Below are 20231 nucleotides of genomic sequence, written 5' to 3' on the forward strand. Positions count from 1 at the left end.
CGTTTCTCTCGCTGTGCCCAGGCTTGAGAGGAGAGGCAGGGAAAGCGGTGGCATTCCTTGCATGCGAGATGCGGCTCGAGCGGTCTACGTGCCAAACTGCCCCGACTTGACCCACGCCTCGGGCAAGTCGCGCGCGACGTCGAACCAAGTCCGCTCGACGGCGACGAGCTCGCCCTGTCCGACAAAGTCGAACAAGACGAGAGGTTGGTACCGCCTCGTGACCCGGATGTCAAGCGGCTTCGGCTCGTCCTTCGTCGCGGCTGTCGCAGAGACAAGGTCATCGTCCTCCTCCCTTGCCCGCTTCCGGTCCATCTCGCGCCGCTCCGGCACGCCTTTCTTGTTCTTCCGCTTCGCCTGCCCGTTGACCTCGACCTTGGCATCTCCGCCCCGTCGCAAAGCCTCGATGTCGATCTTGGCGACCCAGTTCGCGCCCCAAACGACCGCGACGTTCGACTCAGCGTTGGCTGTCGCAGCGTTGCGGACTGCTGCTCGGCGACTGGGGTGGATGTGCTGCTGGTCGTCGCCGCCGTTTGCGATAGCGGATGTGTCCGTCCGCCGAGGCTCGAAGGCGATGCCGAGAACCGGCTCGCGGATGTCCATGAGGGTGTTGTATTTGCGGGACGAGAGCGGAAGACCCCAAGGGTGGAAGCGAAGAGAAGTGAGGCCGAAGAAGAGGAGGGCATTCGAAGGAAATGCGATGATGAGAGTCGGTTCGGAGATGGGCGAGGAAGGGGCAAAGCTGAGCCAAGTTGGGACGGCGGGAGGAGTAGGGAGGGTCGTGTGCAGCTTATGCGAGACGAGGTCGAAGATGCGGACTGTCCGGTCTGACTCGGCTGACGCGAGGAACCTGCTGTCGCCCGAAACGGCGAGGCAGACGATTGTCGAAGGAACGCGCTTCGCCGGGGGCGCATCGTCGATGTCGTCCTCGCTGTCGTCTTCCGTGTCACTCGCACCGTTCATAACGACGTCTTCTTCCGCCTTGCCACGGCCGTTGGGCAGCCCATTTGCCTTGGGCTTGCCCGCCGACGAGCTGCCTTCGCCAAAGACCGACACGACCTCGAAATCCTCGTCCTTGCCCTGCGGAAGCTCGACAACAGCAACCGCCGAGCCGAACGCTGACGAGAGGACGAGACGCTGCGAGTCCTTCGTGAAGGTCAAGCACGACGAGCCGGTACCGAGGGACGAATTGGGCAGGCCGGCGACAAGGGCGTCGTTGAAGGACTTTTGCCGACGCGGGACCAGTTCGCCACCTCGCCAGGACAGGCGGAACAGCTTGGTCTCGTAGAGGTCGGAAACCGCGAGCCACTTGCCATCGTGCGAGACGGCCGATGCGACGAGGTTGGTTTGCATCTGCAGGCGCGACAACGTCAGCAGTCATCCTGTTGCACAAAGAGAGCGAAACGCACCTTGAGCTCGAGCTCCGCGACCTTCTCGTACCCGGTCGTCCCGAGATCCTCTTCCTCCTCTTCCACCTCGCCATCCAATCCGAGCGCGAACTTCTTCCTCCCCCACCTCGCCTTCTTGAGCGGCGCAGCGTTCGCACCAAGACCGAGCGTACTGCCAGCCCTCTTCGGGTCCTCAAGCCGCCAGATCCCGACGCTCCTGTCTCGCCTGCAAACGAGCAGTCGAGGCGCATCGGGCGCGCCGGTGCCCGCTGCGACAGCGAATGGTCGTCCGCGTTGTGGGATGTATGCGGCGCGACGGTGAACAGTCGATTCGAATTCAATTGAGGGCACATCGGAGACGGGATTGGGGAGAGCGGCGCGCTTCTTGCTGGTTGCGGAGGTAGTAGACGCGGGAGAGACGGCGGTGAGAATGAGGGAGAGGTCGAGGCCGGCCGAAGTCATGATGGGAACGAGAGCCTTCTTCGGCTGAGCGGAAGGAGCGGGAGAGGGAAGCGGGAAAGAGTAGGGTGGGGAGATGACGATGGCGCGGACGTCGTGCGAGTGGAGTCGTCGGCCAGACGCCTGAATCCATCGACCGGCAGGTACGCCGTGCACGCGCGACGAGGCGACGGTAACGAGGCGGAACTCGACCGTCTTCTGGTCGACGCCGCTCGTGAAGATGGACGTGCCGTCCGAGCCGAGTGCGAGCGCGAGCACGTCCGCCTTGTGCGCGCGGAAGCTCTGCGTCTGCGTGCCCATCTTGCCGTCCCAGAACTTGACGTTGCCCATCGAGTCTCCGCTGACAACCGTACCGTCTTCGAGGATCGCAACGGTCCAGACGACCGTGTGCTCGCCCTTGAGCCGGTCGAGCGTCATGCGCAGGCTGCCACGCCAGACGCCGACGACAGAGCCCGATGTGGGAACGTCGAAGCGGCGGATGGTCGAGTTGGAGCAGCCGGCAACGATGTAGCTTTCGGAGGGCGTGACGAAGTGCGAGGGGAGAGACGAGCCCGAGGGCGACGACTCGCGCTCCTTGCCCTTCGATACGGGGTCGACGGGAGGTCCCCAAGCGAGCGAAAGGGCGCGGACCTTGCCGGGACCGCCAACCTCGATCTTCGAGACGAGCTCGAGCTCGCCATCAAGGATGTTGAGGATGCGGATGGTCGAGTCTTCGCATGCGATGGCGAGCGAGGACGACGAACGTGACGCGGCGACGGCGAAAATGGGAGGAAGAGTCGGCAAAGTCGACTATGAAAGGGAGAATCAGCGAGAGCCGAGTCCATTGTAGCGAGCCAACGCACCTTGACCATGCCCACTGCTCGCCCGCTGCCAGGGCCTCCCCATTCCCACTCGACGAGCTCGCTCCCGACGCCTCCAACACCAAACAACCGGACGCCCTCACGCTTCAACCTGCGAATCTCCTGCTCGGCGCCTTCGACGTCTCCCTCGTACAAGTCCAGGTCGTTCGATGAAAGCGTCGTCTGGTGTGTCCAGACGAGGTGAGAAAGGAGAGAAGTCGGCTTGCGCGAGTTGCGCTGCTTGGGAAGAGGGAAAGACGAAGGGAGAGTCTGTCGATGAAACGGTCGTCAGCTCGACTATCCAGGGAAGAAGTTGCGCTGGACGCACTCTCCACGACATCCAGCCCTGGTGACCACCCCACAGCATCAACTCGACGTCTCCATTCGCCCTGCCAATCGCAAGAACGCCCCTCTCGCCGCTGTTCGCTCCGAAGCCGAGTACGCCGGCGTCGAACGATTCCGGGGTGATCGCCAGCGCCGAGACGCCTGCAGGACTCCAATCAGGGAAGCGGCATCGGTGCACAGGCAGTCCCTTCCGTCGACGCGAGCTGGATCCATTGACGGCAGCGGCGGAGGAAGGCTGCGGCGACGCAGTGGACGGCGAGGGCTGGTCGAAAGACACGTCGTCTCCGTCAAGTTCGAGGTTCATAGCGAGCTAGCAAGCGACCCAGCCAGCGTGGTGGCTCTGTCGTGTGCGAGGCGAAGTCGAAGCCAGCAGCACCTGCGGCCACAGCTCGACGTCGACACTCTCTCGCTGGGCGGGTCAAACTTGTCGTAAACTTGCAGCAAAGCAGCTTCTGAGGGACTTGCAAGTCATCCGGACTCGAACGAACGAGCGAGGCAGCTTTCCGGACAACTTCCTCCTCGACAGTTCCTTGGACAGTTCCTTGCGGACCGGAACGCAGGTCCTCTATTCGCACGACAAGTGTCTGTACTGATGCTGCACTCACACCTTCGTGCCGCCCTGACTCTCGTCCCACATCCGCTTAAAGACGCCGTCCTTCTTCGCAAGCAGCTTGTCCGGCGAGTCGAGTTCGACGATCCGGCCGGCGTCAAGTACGAGGATGCGGTCGTAATCGATGACGGTGCGTCTGCGTGCGTGAAGCGATGAGCAGACACTTTGCTTCAAGCGAGAAGCGGGACTCACAGACGATGCGCAATCGTCAGGACCGCCGCATCTGTGAACTCCTCCCGGATAACCTGCTGCAGCTTCGTGTCGAGAGCGTGGTCGAGAGATGCCGATGACTCGTCGAGGATGACGATGCGCGAGTCGCGGAGGAGGCTGCTCGACAAGAGGCGAACGGGGAGTCAGTCAAGGGAAGCGGAGGAGCTGAGGTGTGGCACGCACGCTCGAGCTATCGCAATCAGCTGCCGCTGTCCCGCAGACCAGTTGGCGCCGCCCGCAGCGACCGCCGAATCCAACGAAATCGTCGATGGTGGCTTGGCTCGTCCTCCCTCACCCCCTTCCTCTGCCGCATCCTCGCCAACATCCGGATCGAGCAGATGCGCCCTCTTGAGCGCAGCGATGCACTCGGCATCGGTATGCTCGCCGAACGGGTCGAGGTTGTCGCGTAGGGTTCCTTCGAACAGGGTCGCTTCTTGAGGGACGAGCGTGATACGTTTGCGTAGCTCTTCGAGAGAGACGTGCGAGATGTCGAGCTGCGCAGTCTCGGCACGTCATTAGAAGCTCAGGAGTCCGCAAGAGACGACACGCACGCCGTCGACAACGATGGAGCCGCTTGCAGGGTTGGTGAAGCGAAGGAGCGACGTTGCAAGTGTGCTCTGTTTGTGAATTTGTCAGCGCGGTAACGCGAGCGGGAGAGAAGTCGCATGCGCACCTTGCCGGAACCGGTGCGCCCGACGACTATCCAGCCAGACGAAGCAAGATCAGCCCCAGCGTTACGAGGGAGGAAGAGCGCAGGACATACTACCGATCCGCTCGCCCGCCTTCACCGAAAACGACACGCCGTGCAGCACTGGCGGAAGGTTCGCGTCGTATCTGTGCGAAGGCTATGTCAGCGACGCATGTGAAGAGGAGATGTCAAGCTACGCACCGCATGACCAGATCCTTCACATCCAAGAGACTCGTCCGTCCGCTCGACGACGGCCAATTTGCAGGCGGCACGACACCTCCTTGCGGTTCCTGCGGTACCTCGAGATACTCCGTGATCCGCTCGAGGCTGTTCATAGAGAGGACGAGGCGACCGTATGCGCTGCAGAGAAAGTCGAGCGCCTGCAAGACGCTTTGGCTCGAGGTGATGGCGATGCCGGCGAGACCGGGCGAGATACGGAAGAAGGTGGCAAAGACGGCGGTCGCAAGAAGGCAGAAGGCCGACAGGAACTGCGTTCGAATGGACAGCCAGATCTGCGGACGGAGAAAGATCAGTGGCGGCCTACGCGATAGCTGCGACTGCTCAGACGCACATCGAGAGTTGCCGAGCAGTACCAGAAGGCCAGCGTCTCGTCGACAATGTTGCACAAGCGCGCTCGGTACTCCTTCTGCTTGCCAAACGCCCGTATTGTCGTGATGCCTCGCAAGGCTTCCGCGAAGGACGCGAAGAGGGGCGAGGCGGTGGTAGCCGCAATTCGGTTCACGTCGCGATTGACGAGAAGGTAGGAGCGGAAGATGGTCGAGTAGATGAGGGCGAAGATGAGCGACGTGCCGAGCGCGGCAGGGAGGACAACGGAAATCACGACGAGAGCTGCGATGAGGAACGCCATCTGTACGGCGAACTCGGCCTGCGGAGGAAGCCATCAGCTCCGCTTCTCGGCAGGAAGGACCGGGCGCTGCCTGACCATGGTGACCGCCAGACCATCGTCGACGACACCAATGTCCTGGGTGAAGCGGTTGACGATTGTGCCGAGAGGGACGAGGTCGAACCATCGAAGCGGGGCGTAGACGACTCGAGAGAGGAGCTGGTGAAAAAGCGAGCGAGAGGCGAGAAGGGAGGCGAGCGAGATGAAGACGGCGGTGAGGACGATCAGGATCGAGGTGCCGGCACCGACAAGGCCGTACAGCAGAAGGTAGTGATTCTTGTCGACCGTGCCGTTCTGCTGAGTCGCCGCTTCGCCCCATTCTGCAGGATACTGACGGGTCAGCTCGTGTGGCTTCCCATGCCGATATTGATGACCTACGGCGCAGCACGAACTGCTCGAGGAACGTAAAGACGGGTCGACCGACGACCGTGAGGAGCACGAGCGCCCATGCGGCGTAGCCCGACGAGCGAAGGTACCTGCAGGAGCGATCGCATCAGGCTGTACTTCGCGGACGACTAGACGACCACGTACGCCTTGTACATCTCGCTCTTCACCGCCCCGCTCGTCCAGCCCTCGGCCTTGCCGGCCGTCACCCGCTCCTTCTTCGCGTCGCCCTCCGTCTCCTCCGCAACTCCTGCCCCTTCGCCTTCGCCGTCAGGCAAGGTCTTTAGCTCCTCCTCGACGGCGTCGACGGCCTGCGTCTGTAGCGACTCGACCGGGCCCTGCGCGATGACCTTGCCATTCTCGAGCTGAACATGATAGGCGGCGAGCGGAAGGACGAGGTCGACGTGGTGGGTGACGAGTATGCAGGTGCGGCCGCGAATGAGCGGACTACCGAAGAGGTGGGTGAGGAGATGACGAGCGACATGCGCATCGACGGCCGCAAAGACGTCGTCGAGGAGGATGGCGGCAGTCGGAGCATAGATGGCTCGAGCGAGGGCGAGTCGAGCTTTCTGGCCGCCTACCGTCGCGCATGAACATCAGCGGAGGTTCGGCTGGAAATGGAGGACTCGGGACGAACCGCTTAGCGAGATGCCCCGCTCACCGACGAAAGTCCTGTCGCCGTCCGGTAGCACTTCGAGATCCTTTTCGAGCGCGCAAACTCGTACGACCGCTCGATACCGCTCTTCGTCAACCGGGTAACCGAAGAGGCTGTGAGGAAAGAGTCAGTTCGAGTCGTTGCAGGAGCCAGCATGAGCCAAAACTCACATGTTCTCCCGTACCGTCAACGACTCAAGCCATGGGTGCTGCGCCGCGTACGAGACCGCGGGAGGAAGGACGACTTTGCCCGACACGACTTTGAGCTCGCCAAGCAAGCCAAACAGGACTGCCGGCGACTCCGTCAGTCACGCATCCTTTGAAGGAGTTTTGGGAGACGCACGCGAGCTCTTGCCGGAACCAGTGGGTCCCGAGACGACCGTCAGCTGTCGCTGGGGAAAGTCGACGTCGAGGTCGATGAGGGCAGGTCTTCCGTCTTTGGCACCGGCGTATCTGAGAGTTGCCTGCTCCAGCTTAACGACGCCGGCAGCTGTCTCGTTCCCGTTCGACACTCGACAATCGACTTCATCCTCGGCAAAGAACGACTCCATGCGAGAGATCGAGACGCGGAGCTGGAGGATGCGGATGCCGAAGCCGGGAATTTGGTTGAGAGGGCCGCGGACGCTGCAATGGTGTGTTTCAGGTCAGCCTTTACAGCCATGATGGCACGGCGGAAAGCTCACAGCGAGAACAGCGACAGCGCGGTGAAGGCGACTGCGACCGTTAGCTCTTCGCCTTGCAGCTTGACGTACGACCAAAAGGCGAGTAGCGGAACGAGGAGCGACAACGACGCCCAGAGAAGCGTGTAGGCGTATCGGATAAACCAGTCCCTGACGAGCCAATCGAGCTCGACCTTGCGCTTCGCCTCGACTCGATGGATGAAAGCGGCCGACCAGCCGAACAGCTTGACGGTCCGGACGTCGTTGATGAGCTCTTGCAGGGCGGTTTGACGGGCGTCTCGTGCGGTCTGCCGCTCGCGAGCGACCTATTACAACCGAAAGTCAGCGCTGGGGACAAGTGTGTCCGCAAGACAGCTACTCGCCTTGACAGCGACCTTGCCGAGCCAGTAGTTGACTGTACGAGGGTCAGATCAGTCGCTTGTATCAGGCGCTGGCTGCTGAATGAGACGAACTGGGCACGCTGAGAGCGAGCAGAGAGAACCCGACGAGAGCGCTCCAGCCCATCAAGCTGCGGCCGGCGGAGTCAGTAACGTGCCTGCGATATGCATGAGCGTATCACTCACTTGTACAGGAAGACAAGGCCCAGCGCAATCTCGAGCGGTGCGCCGTATATGAGGTGCGAGTCACAGCCCATTCGCAGAACCCTGTTCACGTCCTCCGAGATCATCGTGATGACTTTTCCGACCGACGCCGCACCTGGTTCCGGCTCCTCGGCGCTTCCGTCCTCCGCCTTCTTCTCCTCCACTCCGGCCTTTTCGCGCCGCTTCAACGCCTTCTCAAACAGCGCAACCGTCAACTCGCTGCGCAACCGCATCCCGATGCGCCGCGCGTAGTGGAAGTGCCGCTGTTGGGCGAGGGTTTTCAGGAGTGCGGAAAGGAAGGCGAGGAAGGTGTAGAGGTAAGCCTTCTCTCGCGGCGTCCAAGGTGGCGAGTCGGGCGTCATGCTGGAAAGAAGGAGGGAGGAGAAGGTCGGTTCCGGCGCGGGAGAGCCGGTGTAGGCGAGCGTGAGGTTCTCGAGGATCTTTTGAATGAAGTACGGGCGGAGGTACTCCGAAGTCGAGGCGACCAGCTTGAGCGTCGCATCGATGGCAATGTCGCGGGCTGAGGCGCGGAGGAGCTTGCGCGTGAGCGTCTTACTGCGTAGCGAGGCGAATCGGCGGGAGAGGACCTCGGCTCGATTGTTCAGGCTGAGCGACCAGACGTCCTTTGGCCTGAGCGACCGCGCCCTGGCAATCTGCATGATGCCGCTCATCCAGGAGTAGGTGAAGGCGCCGAAGACGGTATTCGAGTCTTCAGGCGAGCGGGGTCGAGACGACTCGGATAGCTCCTTGCCGGCTTCGGCGCGCTCGGCTCGAATGGCGATGTCGAGAGGCGGAGAGAGGGTCATCTGAAAGATGGCGGAGATGAGGAAGCAAATGAGGACGAGATCGGGGAGGCGTTTGAGCTGTGCGAGCGCTGGGAGGTCGGCGGACGGGATCGTGCTGTACATGCGCAAGTCTTGTACGACCGCGAGAAGCGAGTTGAGAAGCAGGACGACGTAGAGCGAAAGCAGGGCGAGTGGCGCGGTTGCGGTCCGTCGCCAAAGTTGGCGGCAGAGTGCGTACGCCTGAACAGACGATGTCAACTCGCCGTACTGTGAAGAGTGCTACTGCGGCAACTCACCCATGCAACGCCATGCGCCACAAGCTGCAGTAGCTCCTGCTTCGGCGAAGATCGCCTGACTGCCGCAGCGAGGAGGATTGTCGCCCACCCGATAACTTCGAGGAGCGGTACGAGGGCCACCATGACAGGCGGTGGAGGCAGGACTGCTTCGGTGGTCGCCTCGAGAATCTCTACATCTTCCACACTTGATTGTCCGACGCCTTCCGCCTCCAAGATGTCCTCATCCTCGACCCATACGGCGAACAGAGGCTTCTGGCGAGGGCCGTACCCCTCGTCCTCGTCGAGCCGGATCCGCTTGGGTCTGTAGCGCTTCTTGAGCCGCTTCGCGACCTGTACGAGGAACAGCAGAGCGGCCCATGCGAGCGGGACCCAGGGAAAGAGGCGGATGAGGGTCGACGAGGAGAAGGGGGTCGACAGCTGCGAGGCGAGCGCCAGCTGCGCCGCAAAGCCGTGAGCGTGCGTCGTGTCTATCATCGTGACATGTCTACGCCCAGCCAGCGCCTTCTAGTGAGTAGCGAGTAGTTCGTTGACCGCCAACGCGCCAACCCTCGCCGAGTCCTCCTCGTCCGCATCCAATCCGCGACTCTCGCGCCACGCCTGTTCCAGTGCTGCTTCAGTGAGTCTGATGGACCGTTCGAAGTCTCTGGAGTCGAGCCGTCTGCCTTTGCGCGAGCCGGCGAGGCTCCTTCCTCCCCTCTCCTCCTCGAGTCGAGGGCGACCCCACACCAGGCGACAGCACAGGCTAACAGGCTCACTTTCACCCGCAGGACCTAGCAGCACATCTTACAGCTCCCCTCTCCCTGCCTCAGCTCCTCTCTCGGTCTCGTCATGCGTTCGTCCACTCTCATCAGTTCCCGACTTCCTCACTCCTCCTGGACTGACGCTCGTACACGCGTAGCCGTCTTCTCGTGGGTCGCCGGTTTCGGTGCGGTGGGCTTCATCACTCGGATGTACGCCCTCGGTATTCAGAAGCGTCCCCTCTTTGACAGTGCGTCCCCTTCGTCTTTCCGGCGGCTCGCTTTGGCTGGCTGCGATGACTGGGCGGTTGTGCAGGCAGTCATTAGAGAGTGGCGCAAGGATAGATGGGTGGAGATCGGCGCCTCTTGCTGACCACCTCGTCATCCTTCCGCTTCCTCTCCTCGCAGACCTCGGCGGTCACGCTCTCTCAACACTGGCTTGGGGCGGCTTCGGCTACTGGGCATACTACGCAAAGTGAGTCTGCCTTCCCCGCTTCCCAGGATCGAACGAAACTCCGCGGCGTGTCCGCTAGACCACCTCGCGCTTTTTACTGATCCCTCCTTCGATCCTACAGCGAGCGCAATGTCGCGCAGATCGAGCAGCGGAAGCAACAGATGGCGCGTATTCGGGCACGGGAGGAGTTGCCGTCGGGCGACAAGGCCGAGGCGGGTCACCACTAGAGGAGTGGGATCTGTCGGCGGGCGGTGGAGTTGGCTCGCATCTGTGTAACTCGGACGTTCTTCTTCTCTTTCGTGTTGTGGACAGGTGAGATTTCGGGCATGTATATCAAGAGACCAAGACTGCTACACAAGTTCACGCTTCGCTCCGCTTCGTCTTGGTCCCCCTTCCATGCTGCGCTTCCGCCGCTCGCACCTCTCCCACTGCTCCTCCTGCACAATTTACCGCACCCTCGACTGCACCGACGCCGGTCCAGGCGCAAGCGTATATCCCGCCGTCACTCCTCGCATCGCCTGTCCCGCCTCGCCCATCCCGTCATTCGCTCCGTCGACGTCCATCTGCACAACAAGCGAAGGACGACGCGATGGACCCGCGAAGGAAGCGAGGGGCGAAGGAGAAGGTGGCGTAGCGGGCGCGCCGTACGTTGCGCGAGGGACGGGGAGGCGGAGAGGGGAGAGCTGGGACGGGTGTGCGCGAGGTTGGCCGACGCCTGGACGCTCGGCGGAAGAAGGGGTCATGGTCATGGAGGGGACGACGGGGTTGGTGGGTGTGGGAGAAAAGAAGAGGCGGAGGGAGCTGGGATGGTGTTCGATAGCTGCTCTCGGAGGTCGGCTGCCAGAGTCAGCGATCCGGTATATGTTAGGTCGAGAAAATCGAACGCACCTGCGCTACCTCGCCTGCTCGAGTCCGTCCTGCCGCCCCGACTCCGCTCCATCCTCCTCTCGACCGCACGAAGCAATTCCTCGACCGCCTGATCCTCGCCCGGTCGTCCCTTTCCTCCCTTGCTCGTCAAAGAGAGCAGAGTCGAGTGGAGCAAGTCAAGCGGCAAGCGAATATGTGTCGGTGCGGGCGCAGGATTCGAGGCGGTGGCGAGCGGCAGCCAGGGGACGAGAAGGGCGTCGTCCGAGTTCGGTCCAGCATGTTCGACGTGCTGGGGAGGTCGCTGCGTCATCGCTGGAGTGTGGCTCGACGCAGCGCGCTGCCCAACGACGCGAGACTCCTCCTCAACCGCGCGCCTTCCTCCGTTCGTCCCAGCCCCTCCCGCCACCGCGCCAATCGTGCTCCGCTGCCCGCTCGTAGGAAAGTACATCTCCCTCCTGACACTCTCCGGCGGGAGCGAACCCCTCCTATCCTCCGGCAACGACGCACACCTCCTCTTCGTAGTACTCGTCGGAAACGCAAACTCGGGTGGTACGCTCGGCAAACTCGCCAAACGACGGTACGGGTGCGTCCGGCTCTCGTGAACGAGAGGTTCGCGAGGTAAGCGAGGACCAACGTAGGCTTCGATGCGGCTGTAAGGTGACGGAAGCGAGGTCGAGGCGAGTTGGCCGTTTCGAGGCGCCGGGACTGGGACGTTCGGGTGGTGCGAGGCTCGGAGGGCTTTCAGAAGAGGGGTTGAATACTGCAGAGGGTCGCGCGAGGGCGGTCCGGGGTCGTGAGCGGGTGGAGGGCGCCCGAGCGTTGAGGAGGCCGACGAGGCTGTCGGGTCTGGCGCGGGCTGAGCGTCGAGTAGTCCGAGGTCTCGCAGCGAGGGTAGCGTGAGTGTGCGAGTCGGCTGGACCATTGAGCGAGGCAGTCCGGCGTGGGAGGAAGATGACGAAGAGCAAGCGGCGAACAGGACGCTGCGAGGACGAGGGCCCAAGCGAGGCGAGCGGCCGCAGCTGTGGCATCGAGGCGGAGCAGACGGAGCGGGCAGGTCTCTCCTGTACTGCTCGACAATCCAGAGCAACAGCGACCAGCTGTGAAAGCGAGAGGCGACAAGGCCTGGTGAGCGAGCGAGGGAGACAGCCGCCTTCCTCGCTTTCGTCGCTCGGCTGGCGTCTCCAGGCCAGCAAGCACTCTCTCCGTTTGTATCCCGCCGATGGCCATCTCGGTAGAAGCGCACGGCGTCCCAGGTGCCGACAACATGCGATTGAGAAGGCCGCTCCCTACTCCCTCTTCTTGCCCAGCCCAAACACCCTCGCCAACCGCCCGTGCTTCTCCTTCCCTCCTCCCGCATCCTCCTCGATCCTTGACGTCGTAGAAGCAAGATCGAGGTTCCCATGACTCGATTTGCGGGCCTTGTGCTCTTTGCGCAACTTGTGCCCTCCTCCTCCACCGCCCGTGCTCGAAGAGGATACTTTGCGCCGCTCGTCTGGTCCTAGCACACCCCCGAACGGCGATGCAGGAAGTGCAAGCGAAGGCGTCGAGCGGCCGGGTGCAAAGTCCGATGACGAACGCGGCGAATCCAGCCCGTTCGCGGGTACTAGCGGCGGTCCCGAGACGCTCCTCTGTCCTGCTGGAGCAGAAGCGAGAAGCGCTTCGCCCGCGCCTGTGAGGGAAGGGTGGTGCGCGTGCGAACGGGACTTGCGGACGAGCTTGTTGTGCGCATGCGACGACGCGACGAGGTGCGGAAGCGGCGGGTGCGGAGGGGATGGGTGCTGCCTGAGCGGTGAGGTTGGCGGAACCGGAGGAGGAGAAGGCGAAGGCGGGTAGGGGGAGTTGGCGGAGAAGGCGTGTGGTGCAGGTGGATGAACCGGGACAGGCGCAGCGAGAGGGTAAGGTAGGCCGTGTCGGGCTTCTTCCTCCGCGTAGAGTACCTCCTGCTGGCCCGGTGGCTGCTGTCTCACGACGCCTGGCGCGACTCGACCTCCAGCAGGTGCCGGCGAAGCCGGCGTAGGCGTTGCCGTCTCGCCAGACTCGGAAACCGTCCCAGCTGCCGATCTCGCAGGCGACGGGCCAACAAGGATAGAAGGAGCTGCGCTCGTCGGCGTCGACTGCTGCGACCCGCCCGAGACGGATCGCTGGACGTGGCGGTAAGTGAGAGGCGAGAGACGTGGAGTCGAAGGTCGGCGGTTGGCTGTGAGCGCAGAGGAGGAGAGCGGAAAAGGCTGAGGAGACGTGGTGTTGTGGTATGCGGACGAAGGCGTGCGTGGGGTCGAAGGCGGTTCGCTGGTCGTGTCGATTGGTGGAAGAGGCGGTTGCGACGCGGGCGTCGAGGCCGGCGAGGTGGGAGCGCTGTCGAGCGGCGTAGGCGGAATCGGCGCGCCAACATGCGGTACGACTATTCCGTTCGCGTATGCGTACTGCTCGCCCAGTCCACCCGCTGACGGCGAAAACCGTCCCGTTGACGGCATCTCACCCTCCTCTCCCCCTCCATCTGGCCCAGTCGGAGGCACCGCAATCGACAGCGCTCCTTCGCGACTTTTCCGCTTCGACCGGATCGTCTGAGGCGAATTTTTCGACCTCCTCCGCTGCTCCCTCGACGCCCTCCTCGCATTCTTGACCTCCTCGCGATGTTGTCTCACGAGCTGCACCATACGCACATCAATACAAGAAGTTTCGAGTGATGGAGAGAACGACTCACGGAGTCAAAGTCTTTCTGCGTGCTGAAACTGTAGGCGTACTCGGCGGGTGAGAAACCCTCGTTGTTGCGGGGCTCTTCGTCGCAGTCGAAGTCGATCAGCAGCTTCATTACCTGCCGATTATATACTCATTCAGCTGGTCGCCGCGGAAGAAGCGATGGAAGGAGGAGACGCACGGGCAAGTGTCCCCAGGCGCACGCGTAGTGAAGAGGCGTGTTGCCGTTCAAGTCGGGCGCGTTGATGTCCGCGCCGTAGTCGAGGAGCATCTGCGGGCTCAGACCGATCAGCAAGACTGTAAGGGAAAGCAGAGCAATGCTTGCGGCACCTGAGCTGCTTCGACCTGTCCCTTCAGAGCAGCCGCATGCAACGGCGTCATCCCTTGCGAGTTGACCCAGTCGAGTACGAATCTGCGCGCACGACGAGAGTCAGCTGGAGAGAAAGACGAAGGACATATTGGTGGACTGGAACGCACGCGAAGCGCGAGAGATAGAGCTCGAGGATGTCGACGAAGCCGTTGGCCGCAGCGATGTGGAGGACGGTCTCGCCGAGTACGTCCTGTCCACACAAGTTCGTAAGCTCTCAGCTTGGGCTTGGAAGCATGCGAACTCACCCTCGAGACCTCGTCATGGTCGACTCCCTCTTCGAGGAGCCATTCGCACAGGTCCGCCCTGCCCTTGTGCGCCGCGAGATGCAAGCTCGTCTCCCTCGTCTGCGGATCCGTGTTCCTGTAGTCCCTGTTACCTGCGTCGTCTGTCGGCAGGCGGTCTGCGAGTCGCGTGAGAAAGGCGAGCGTCGTTCGAAGGGACGAGGCGGCGAGGGCGGTGCGGAAGCGTGTGCTGGGGTCGCGCCCGTTGACAAAGGCCATGCGTAGCAGTCCAGCCTATCCGACCATTGGCCTCACGAGGTGTGCCAGAGCGAGGCGGCGGAGGAAGGGCCAAGCGAGACCGAGGTGGTCGTGCTGGCTAATCTCCGCGGAGTCCGGCGGACGGTGGATGAAAACTCTCACGTGCTCTCAATTCCCGCAAGCGCGATCGAAGCAGAGATCTGACGTTGCCGTGCGACCCCTTCACACTCTAACTCCCTCGTCTTCCTGCTTGTGTGACTGGCTCGAAACGACTGCTGTCACTGCTGTAGAAGCCTCCGACGACGCACACGCCGATCTAGCGACGCACCAGCCTCGTTCTCCGCCGCCCAGCCTTCATTGCTCTCGATCCATCAAACAACCCTTCACACCTCGTCACCGCCCTCTGGCGACCTCGAACACTCCCCAGACGACTAGAAATGTCACTTGCACGACATGGTGACCCGCGAGAGCCCGTACCCGCCAGCGGGGACGGTCCAGCAACCTCCTGCCTCGTACGCGCCCCCTCAGATGTCGCAGGCTCCGAACTACGCCGGCAACGGAGGGTACGGAAACAGCAACGGGTACGGCGGGTACAGCGGAGGACAGCAGTACCAGCCGCCGGACCAGGCGGGCGGCGGATACGGATACGGAGGAGGGAACCAGGCGCAAGAGTATTACCAGCAGAGCCAGGGAGCGGGCGGACAGAAGCCCCCGCCTCAGGCTCCTCCGCCTCAGAATGGTGCCGGCATGGAAGGCAAGTTCGACGACGTCAAGCCCAAGTTCAACGATGTCATCTTCGCCCTCCTCTTCCTCGCCCAGCTGGGCGCCTTTATCGCCATCTCGGTCATCTCCCTCCGCGCCCTGCCCGCTAGCGAGGGCTCAGTCGGTCTCGGCCAGTCCGGCGGGACCGCCACGACACTCAACGCTTCGACGGCCTGGCTCCTCGCAATCATCTCCGGCACCGCACTCGTCCTCTCGATCCTCCTCCTCGTCCTCGTCCGCCTCTTCACCAAGATCATCCTCGAACTCTGCTTGCTCCTCGCAGTCGCGATGAGCATAGGCTATGCCGTCTACATGTGGGTGGAGCGATACTGGAGTGGCGCGATCATCTTCACCATCTTTGCGGTGATTTCGATCCTTGCGTACCCGGGAATGCGTCGCCGTATCCCATTCTCGTGCGTAGCGAGCCGTCCGTCTCAATCGCGTCGTCGGGATCGAGCTGACTCCTCCACTCGAGCAGGAAAGCCCTCCTCCTCTTCGTCATCCGCGTCGCCAAGTTCCATCCCTCAGTCTACGTCATCGCCCTCATCGGCACGACCCTCACAGCCGCCTACTCCGCCTACTGGGCCATCTCGGTCGTCGCGATCTACCAGAAGTGGTCGCCGAACGCTGAGGGAGCAAGCACGGGCGGAGGGACGCCGAGTTCCGGAGCTGTGATTGGGTTGATGGTGTTCGCGGTGTTTAACCTCTACTATACCACGCAGTTCTTGACGTGAGTCGACGGTTTCGGCATAGGTGAAGACTTGAGGACAACGCTGACCTTCCTTCGTCCCGGTTTGCAGCAACTTGTTCCTTACGGTGCGCCCGCTCCGGCCGATGCTTTTCCGAGTAAACGATGAAGCTGATGAGTACTCGCTGTGGGTGACTTGCGATACCGCAGACGGAGGCGGGCATCTTCGGCGCCTTGTGAGTCTCATCCTCTCCCCTTCGCCCCCTTACGCTACGCTTCCCGCCGTCCTCCTTCCGCCGTTCCCAGCGCATCATACTGATGCTCTACATTGCATAGCTACTACGGCGGCCGTGATGCGAAGATGGTCGCATGGGGAGCGTTCAAGCGCGCCTCGACCTACTCCTTCGGCTCCATCGCCTTCGGTTCGCTCATTGTCGCGCTCCTCGACCTCCTCCGCGCGTTCTTCCAGGCTCGTTGACACTTTCTCACTCATCAGAACGCCGTTTGCTGACGTTTCAGCGCGCAGATCCTCCAATCTTACGAGTCGGGTCAAGGAGACGTTATCGGAGCCGCCGTCGCCTGCGTCGCCCAATGCTGTGTCGGGGGCATCGCCTGGGCCGTCGAATACTTCAATAGGTATGCGTATGTGTCCATCTCGCTCTATGGCGAGGCGTACATCCCGGCGGCGAAGCAAACCTGGTCTCTCTTCCGCGACCGTGGTATCACGGCGTTGATAAACGACTGCCTTGTTTCTAATATCTGGACGTTCGGATCTTATGCCGTCGGAGGTCTGGCTTCACTTTTCGCGTATACGTACGTCCGGACGAGTCAGCCGGGGTACACACAAGACAATTCCGGCCTTGTAGCCGTGTTAATCGGCTATGTGCGTGTTTCTCCCTCTCCTACACCCTCTGAAGTCACTAATGAACCCGCCGAACAGGCCTTCGCCATCGGATTCTTCATCTGCCACTCCCTCGGCTACGCCGGCCTCTCCTCCGGCGTCTCGACAGTCTTCGTCGCCCTGGCGCACGACCCCGAGGTTCTCGCCGAACGAGACCCAGAACTCTTCGCCGTCATCCGCCAAACGTATCCGCATGTCGTCAACCCGGTCTGAGGAGGAGCAGGAGTGAGGAGGGAAGATTGGAGGAGCTGGAGGCGTTGCAGACACTCTACTTTCTCGCACCGCGTTGCGCTTAATCTGATATACCCATCTAAACAGCCGGACCGTGTTGCGGGAGCTTGAGAGACGAGAAGGTAGCGAGGATGAGGAGGACTTCTTTCCGGGCGGCTCCATTCCCTCTCGCTTCGTTCCCAGCTCTCAAACAGCTCGAAAGAATTCTATGTACCGTGCTAGGCATTGCAGACATGTAGCCCCGCGAACTTTGCTAGTCTAAGTGAATTCACAACAGTCAATCCGGCCTCCTTCCTCCTCCCTCCTCCCGCTCAACCGCGCAGGTACATCACCAACAAAGCAATCAACCCAAACAACACCGAGAGGAGCGTAAACCCTCCTGCTGCATCGCGGATCGTCTTGTGCGTCGCGAGTTCCGACGAGGAGACGTTCCAACGCGAGGGGATGGGCATCCCGAGGTCGTTGAGGATTTGGGTTGCGACGAGGCGGGCGCCGGCGAGGACGATGGGGACGCTGCGAGGACAATACGAATTAGCAGCCATTCCTTGAACTCGACGCATGCGGTACGCTGGAGAGGCAGCGACAAGCGAGGCGAGCGAAGACCACCACAAATCACCCCGTTCCCGGGTGCGCCGACGCGCCGACAAAGTAAGCGTTCTTGACGCTCGGGTGGCGGGTCTTGGGGCGGAAAGAGAGGACGTTGCTGCGAAGAAGCGAAAGGTTGGGAAGGTCAGCGCAAGCTTCAAGAGCAAGCAGGACAAGACAGGCTGGCGGAACTCACAAGAAGTCGTGACTGAGTCCGAGAATGCTGCCGCGGTGCAAGTTGAACTTCTCGCCCCAAGTGATGGGCGTGTTGATCGTCTCGTGCTCGATGCAGCTCCGGAGGTCCTCGATGTCGAGGCGGCGCTCAATCTCGCCGATGATCTTGTTGCGCGTCTCTTCGACGACTTTGTCCCAGTCGGAAGAGGAGGGGAGGGCGGCGGAGATGTGCCCGACGGGAACGAGGACGATGACGGCGTCTTTGTCGGCGGGTGCGGCGCTGCGAGCGCATGCGGAGTCAGCGATGGCTGGCTGCTAGCGACATGAGTGGGACATACGAAGGGTCGTGACGGCTGGGAACGTTGACGTAGAAGGAAGGCTCATGCGGGATGCGGTGTTCGCGGAAGATCGAGTCGAAGGACCTGGACGGGAGAGGCTTCATCAGCGACCGCTTCGAGAGCGGCGAGTAGCGCAGGTGTGCTCACTCTCGGTACTCCTCTGCGAGGAAAATGGTATGCGAGTCGAGCTGGGGTATCTTGCTGTAGAGCGGTCAAGGGGGAGTCAGTATCCGCCATTCGCGATCGAGGACGAGTGAACATTCACGCACCGGTTCATTGACCAGTAGAGCGAGATGGACGAGCAGCTGACGGGCCGCTCCTCAAGGCGCTTCGAGTAGCTCGTCTCCTCGTACAAGTGCGCCATACTCCACACCAAATCCGCATTGACGAGGACGATGTCGGCGGTCAACTTCTCGCCGCTCTCGAGCTCGACACCCTTAGCCGTGCCGTTCTCGACCGTGACGCGCTTGACGGGACTGTTGAAGCGGAACTTGGCGCCGCTCTTTTCGGCGAGCTGTTGGAGGGTTTGCGGGATGCGGCCGAAGCCGCCGAGAGGGTAGAGGATGCCTTCGCAGTGCTCGGTGTACTGGAGGAGGTTGTAGGCGCCGAGAGCGTCGAAGGGGGACATGCCCTGCGAGATTGGAGGTGCGGGTGAGCGGAGGAGGAACTTGGCCGGCGATTAAAGCCAGAGCTGGCGCTCGAATCGCGACGCTCTCCGACTCACGAGATACATCGAGGCGAAAGTGAACGCTCTCCGCATGCGGTCCGTCTTGAAGTACTTGGTCGCGCGCGAGTACTGAGTCGAGGCGACGCTCATCAGCAATCCTGCGTTCCCAGCGAGTCGTATCAGCACTGATGAGGTGACGTACGACAGAGACAAAGGGATGGAGCTTGCGGAGCTGGATGATGAGAGACGGGCGGACCATCGAGAGGAGCGAGGTGAAGTTGCGGTGCAGGACGTGGACCATCGACAGCTCGTAGTGCGCGTGTCCCTCCTTCAAGAAGCCAAGGAATCTGCATACAACATGAGCGTCAGTAACTGGAAAGGAAGCGGGAAGAGAGCACAAGCGAAAGGGCATCTCCGCTCGTCGTCTCGCTCCGAGGTTCCAAGCCACTCACCCTTCAAAGCCCTTCTCTCCCTCCCACCGCTCGACCTGCTTCTTCATCCTTGTCAAGTCGCTGCTCATCTCGACGACCTCCTTGTCGGGGAAGACGATCCGGTAGTTTGGCTCGCACTTGACGAGCTTGATGCCCTCGTTCTCGAGGCTCGTCCCAAGATCGTTAAAGGTCTCGTCAAACAGTCGCGGGATGAGGAACAGGCTCGGGCCCTGGTCGAAGCGGAAGGACTTGGTCGGATCGGTGAAGAGGGAGCATCGTCCGCCGGCAAAGTCGTTCTTCTCGAGGACTGTCGACGAGGTTGAACTCGTCAGTGCCTCCAACCAGGTTCTACGAGTGCTCCCACGTCCCCCGATCGAGGCAGGACGACGCAGGAGACAGAGTGTGCGCACCTGTCACGTCGAACCCGGACTGGGCGAGGCGAGCGGCGGAGGCAGTCCCTCCGACGCCCGCTCCGACGATGAGCACCGAGGGCTTTCCCTTGCCGTGTCCGTTCGCAGCTGCCATCCTTGCTGTGCTAACGAGTTGGTGGCAGGACAAGAGCAACCCCGTCAAGCATCGCACCGCCCCGCCTGGCATCGGCGATCGAGCGGATGAGTTCCCGGAAGCGATCACCTTCACCTTGCGTTGCTCGGCATCGCATCGAAGCTCCTCTTCACGTGCAAGCGGGCGCATTGTGCAGTACAGTACAGTACAGTACAGCAGCGAGGAACAGGGACCCGGAGGCGAAGGAAGACGCTGCGATGAAGCATCAAACTCCGCTCGATTCCATGCACAATTCGCAGATATATCGACGCTTCACCATCCTACACCTCAACTATGGCTTGCAGTCGAAGCTGCGAGACAGGCGGGAGTCGCAGAGACTCGACGCGCGTGAGGAGAGGCCGGTAAAGCCAAGAGATGCGTAGAGACGGAGACGTCCTTCAAAGGCCCGTCTGCAAGCTTCGTTAGCGATACACAGATGGTACAGGAGCGGGAGAAGCACGCACAGATCCGGCGGTGACCGCTACAA

The 20231-nt window shown here is 61.9% G+C and overlaps 7 protein-coding genes across 7 annotated transcripts; 2 read left to right on the forward strand and 5 right to left on the reverse strand.

Moving 5' to 3' along the window:
- Positions 1-84: 84 nt before the first annotated feature.
- On the reverse strand, positions 85-3332 carry RHTO_04596 (U3 small nucleolar RNA-associated protein 4; the record flags this gene model as incomplete). The annotated part of the gene is made up of 4 exons (XM_016418261.1): positions 85-1350; positions 1407-2633; positions 2687-2953; positions 3012-3332. The coding sequence occupies 4 exons, from the start codon at positions 3330-3332 to the stop codon at positions 85-87; spliced, it is 3081 nt and encodes a 1026-aa protein (XP_016275537.1).
- A 297-nt stretch (positions 3333-3629) lies between these two features.
- Positions 3630-9294, reverse strand: RHTO_04597 (ATP-binding cassette transporter; the record flags this gene model as incomplete). The annotated part of the gene is made up of 19 exons (XM_016418262.1): positions 3630-3774; positions 3831-3965; positions 4032-4342; positions 4400-4465; positions 4522-4547; positions 4612-4682; positions 4738-5048; positions 5108-5422; positions 5480-5760; positions 5819-5916; positions 5972-6401; positions 6462-6592; positions 6650-6767; positions 6822-7102; positions 7162-7463; positions 7533-7552; positions 7611-7666; positions 7722-8764; positions 8821-9294. 19 exons carry the CDS (start codon positions 9292-9294, stop codon positions 3630-3632), a joined length of 4614 nt encoding a protein of 1537 aa, XP_016275538.1.
- A 354-nt stretch (positions 9295-9648) lies between these two features.
- Positions 9649-10238, forward strand: RHTO_04598 (uncharacterized protein; the record flags this gene model as incomplete). Its single annotated transcript, XM_016418263.1, has 4 exons — positions 9649-9652; positions 9719-9808; positions 9966-10032; positions 10133-10238. 4 exons carry the CDS (start codon positions 9649-9651, stop codon positions 10236-10238), a joined length of 267 nt encoding a protein of 88 aa, XP_016275539.1.
- A 219-nt stretch (positions 10239-10457) lies between these two features.
- RHTO_04599 (uncharacterized protein) lies at positions 10458-11800 on the reverse strand (the record flags this gene model as incomplete). Its single annotated transcript, XM_016418264.1, has 2 exons — positions 10458-10831; positions 10900-11800. 2 exons carry the CDS (start codon positions 11798-11800, stop codon positions 10458-10460), a joined length of 1275 nt encoding a protein of 424 aa, XP_016275540.1.
- A 364-nt stretch (positions 11801-12164) lies between these two features.
- Positions 12165-14445, reverse strand: RHTO_04600 (Ankyrin repeat protein; the record flags this gene model as incomplete). The annotated part of the gene is made up of 6 exons (XM_016418265.1): positions 12165-13526; positions 13583-13693; positions 13757-13846; positions 13906-13987; positions 14053-14135; positions 14191-14445. The coding sequence occupies 6 exons, from the start codon at positions 14443-14445 to the stop codon at positions 12165-12167; spliced, it is 1983 nt and encodes a 660-aa protein (XP_016275541.1).
- Positions 14446-14877: 432 nt separating this feature from the next.
- RHTO_04601 (protein of choline transporter-like family) lies at positions 14878-16988 on the forward strand (the record flags this gene model as incomplete). Its single annotated transcript, XM_016418266.1, has 7 exons — positions 14878-15599; positions 15665-15916; positions 15987-16002; positions 16085-16110; positions 16211-16333; positions 16394-16757; positions 16815-16988. 7 exons carry the CDS (start codon positions 14878-14880, stop codon positions 16986-16988), a joined length of 1677 nt encoding a protein of 558 aa, XP_016275542.1.
- A 329-nt stretch (positions 16989-17317) lies between these two features.
- Positions 17318-19894, reverse strand: RHTO_04602 (phytoene dehydrogenase; the record flags this gene model as incomplete). The annotated part of the gene is made up of 10 exons (XM_016418267.1): positions 17318-17519; positions 17623-17709; positions 17788-18045; positions 18104-18187; positions 18251-18304; positions 18373-18734; positions 18828-18899; positions 18973-19117; positions 19223-19508; positions 19612-19894. 10 exons carry the CDS (start codon positions 19892-19894, stop codon positions 17318-17320), a joined length of 1833 nt encoding a protein of 610 aa, XP_016275543.1.
- Between the last annotated feature and the right edge of the window lie 337 nt (positions 19895-20231).

This window comes from Rhodotorula toruloides, assembly GCF_000320785.1.
Source record: "Rhodotorula toruloides NP11 unplaced genomic scaffold Scaffold3, whole genome shotgun sequence".
NCBI lineage: Eukaryota > Fungi > Basidiomycota > Microbotryomycetes > Sporidiobolales > Sporidiobolaceae > Rhodotorula > Rhodotorula toruloides.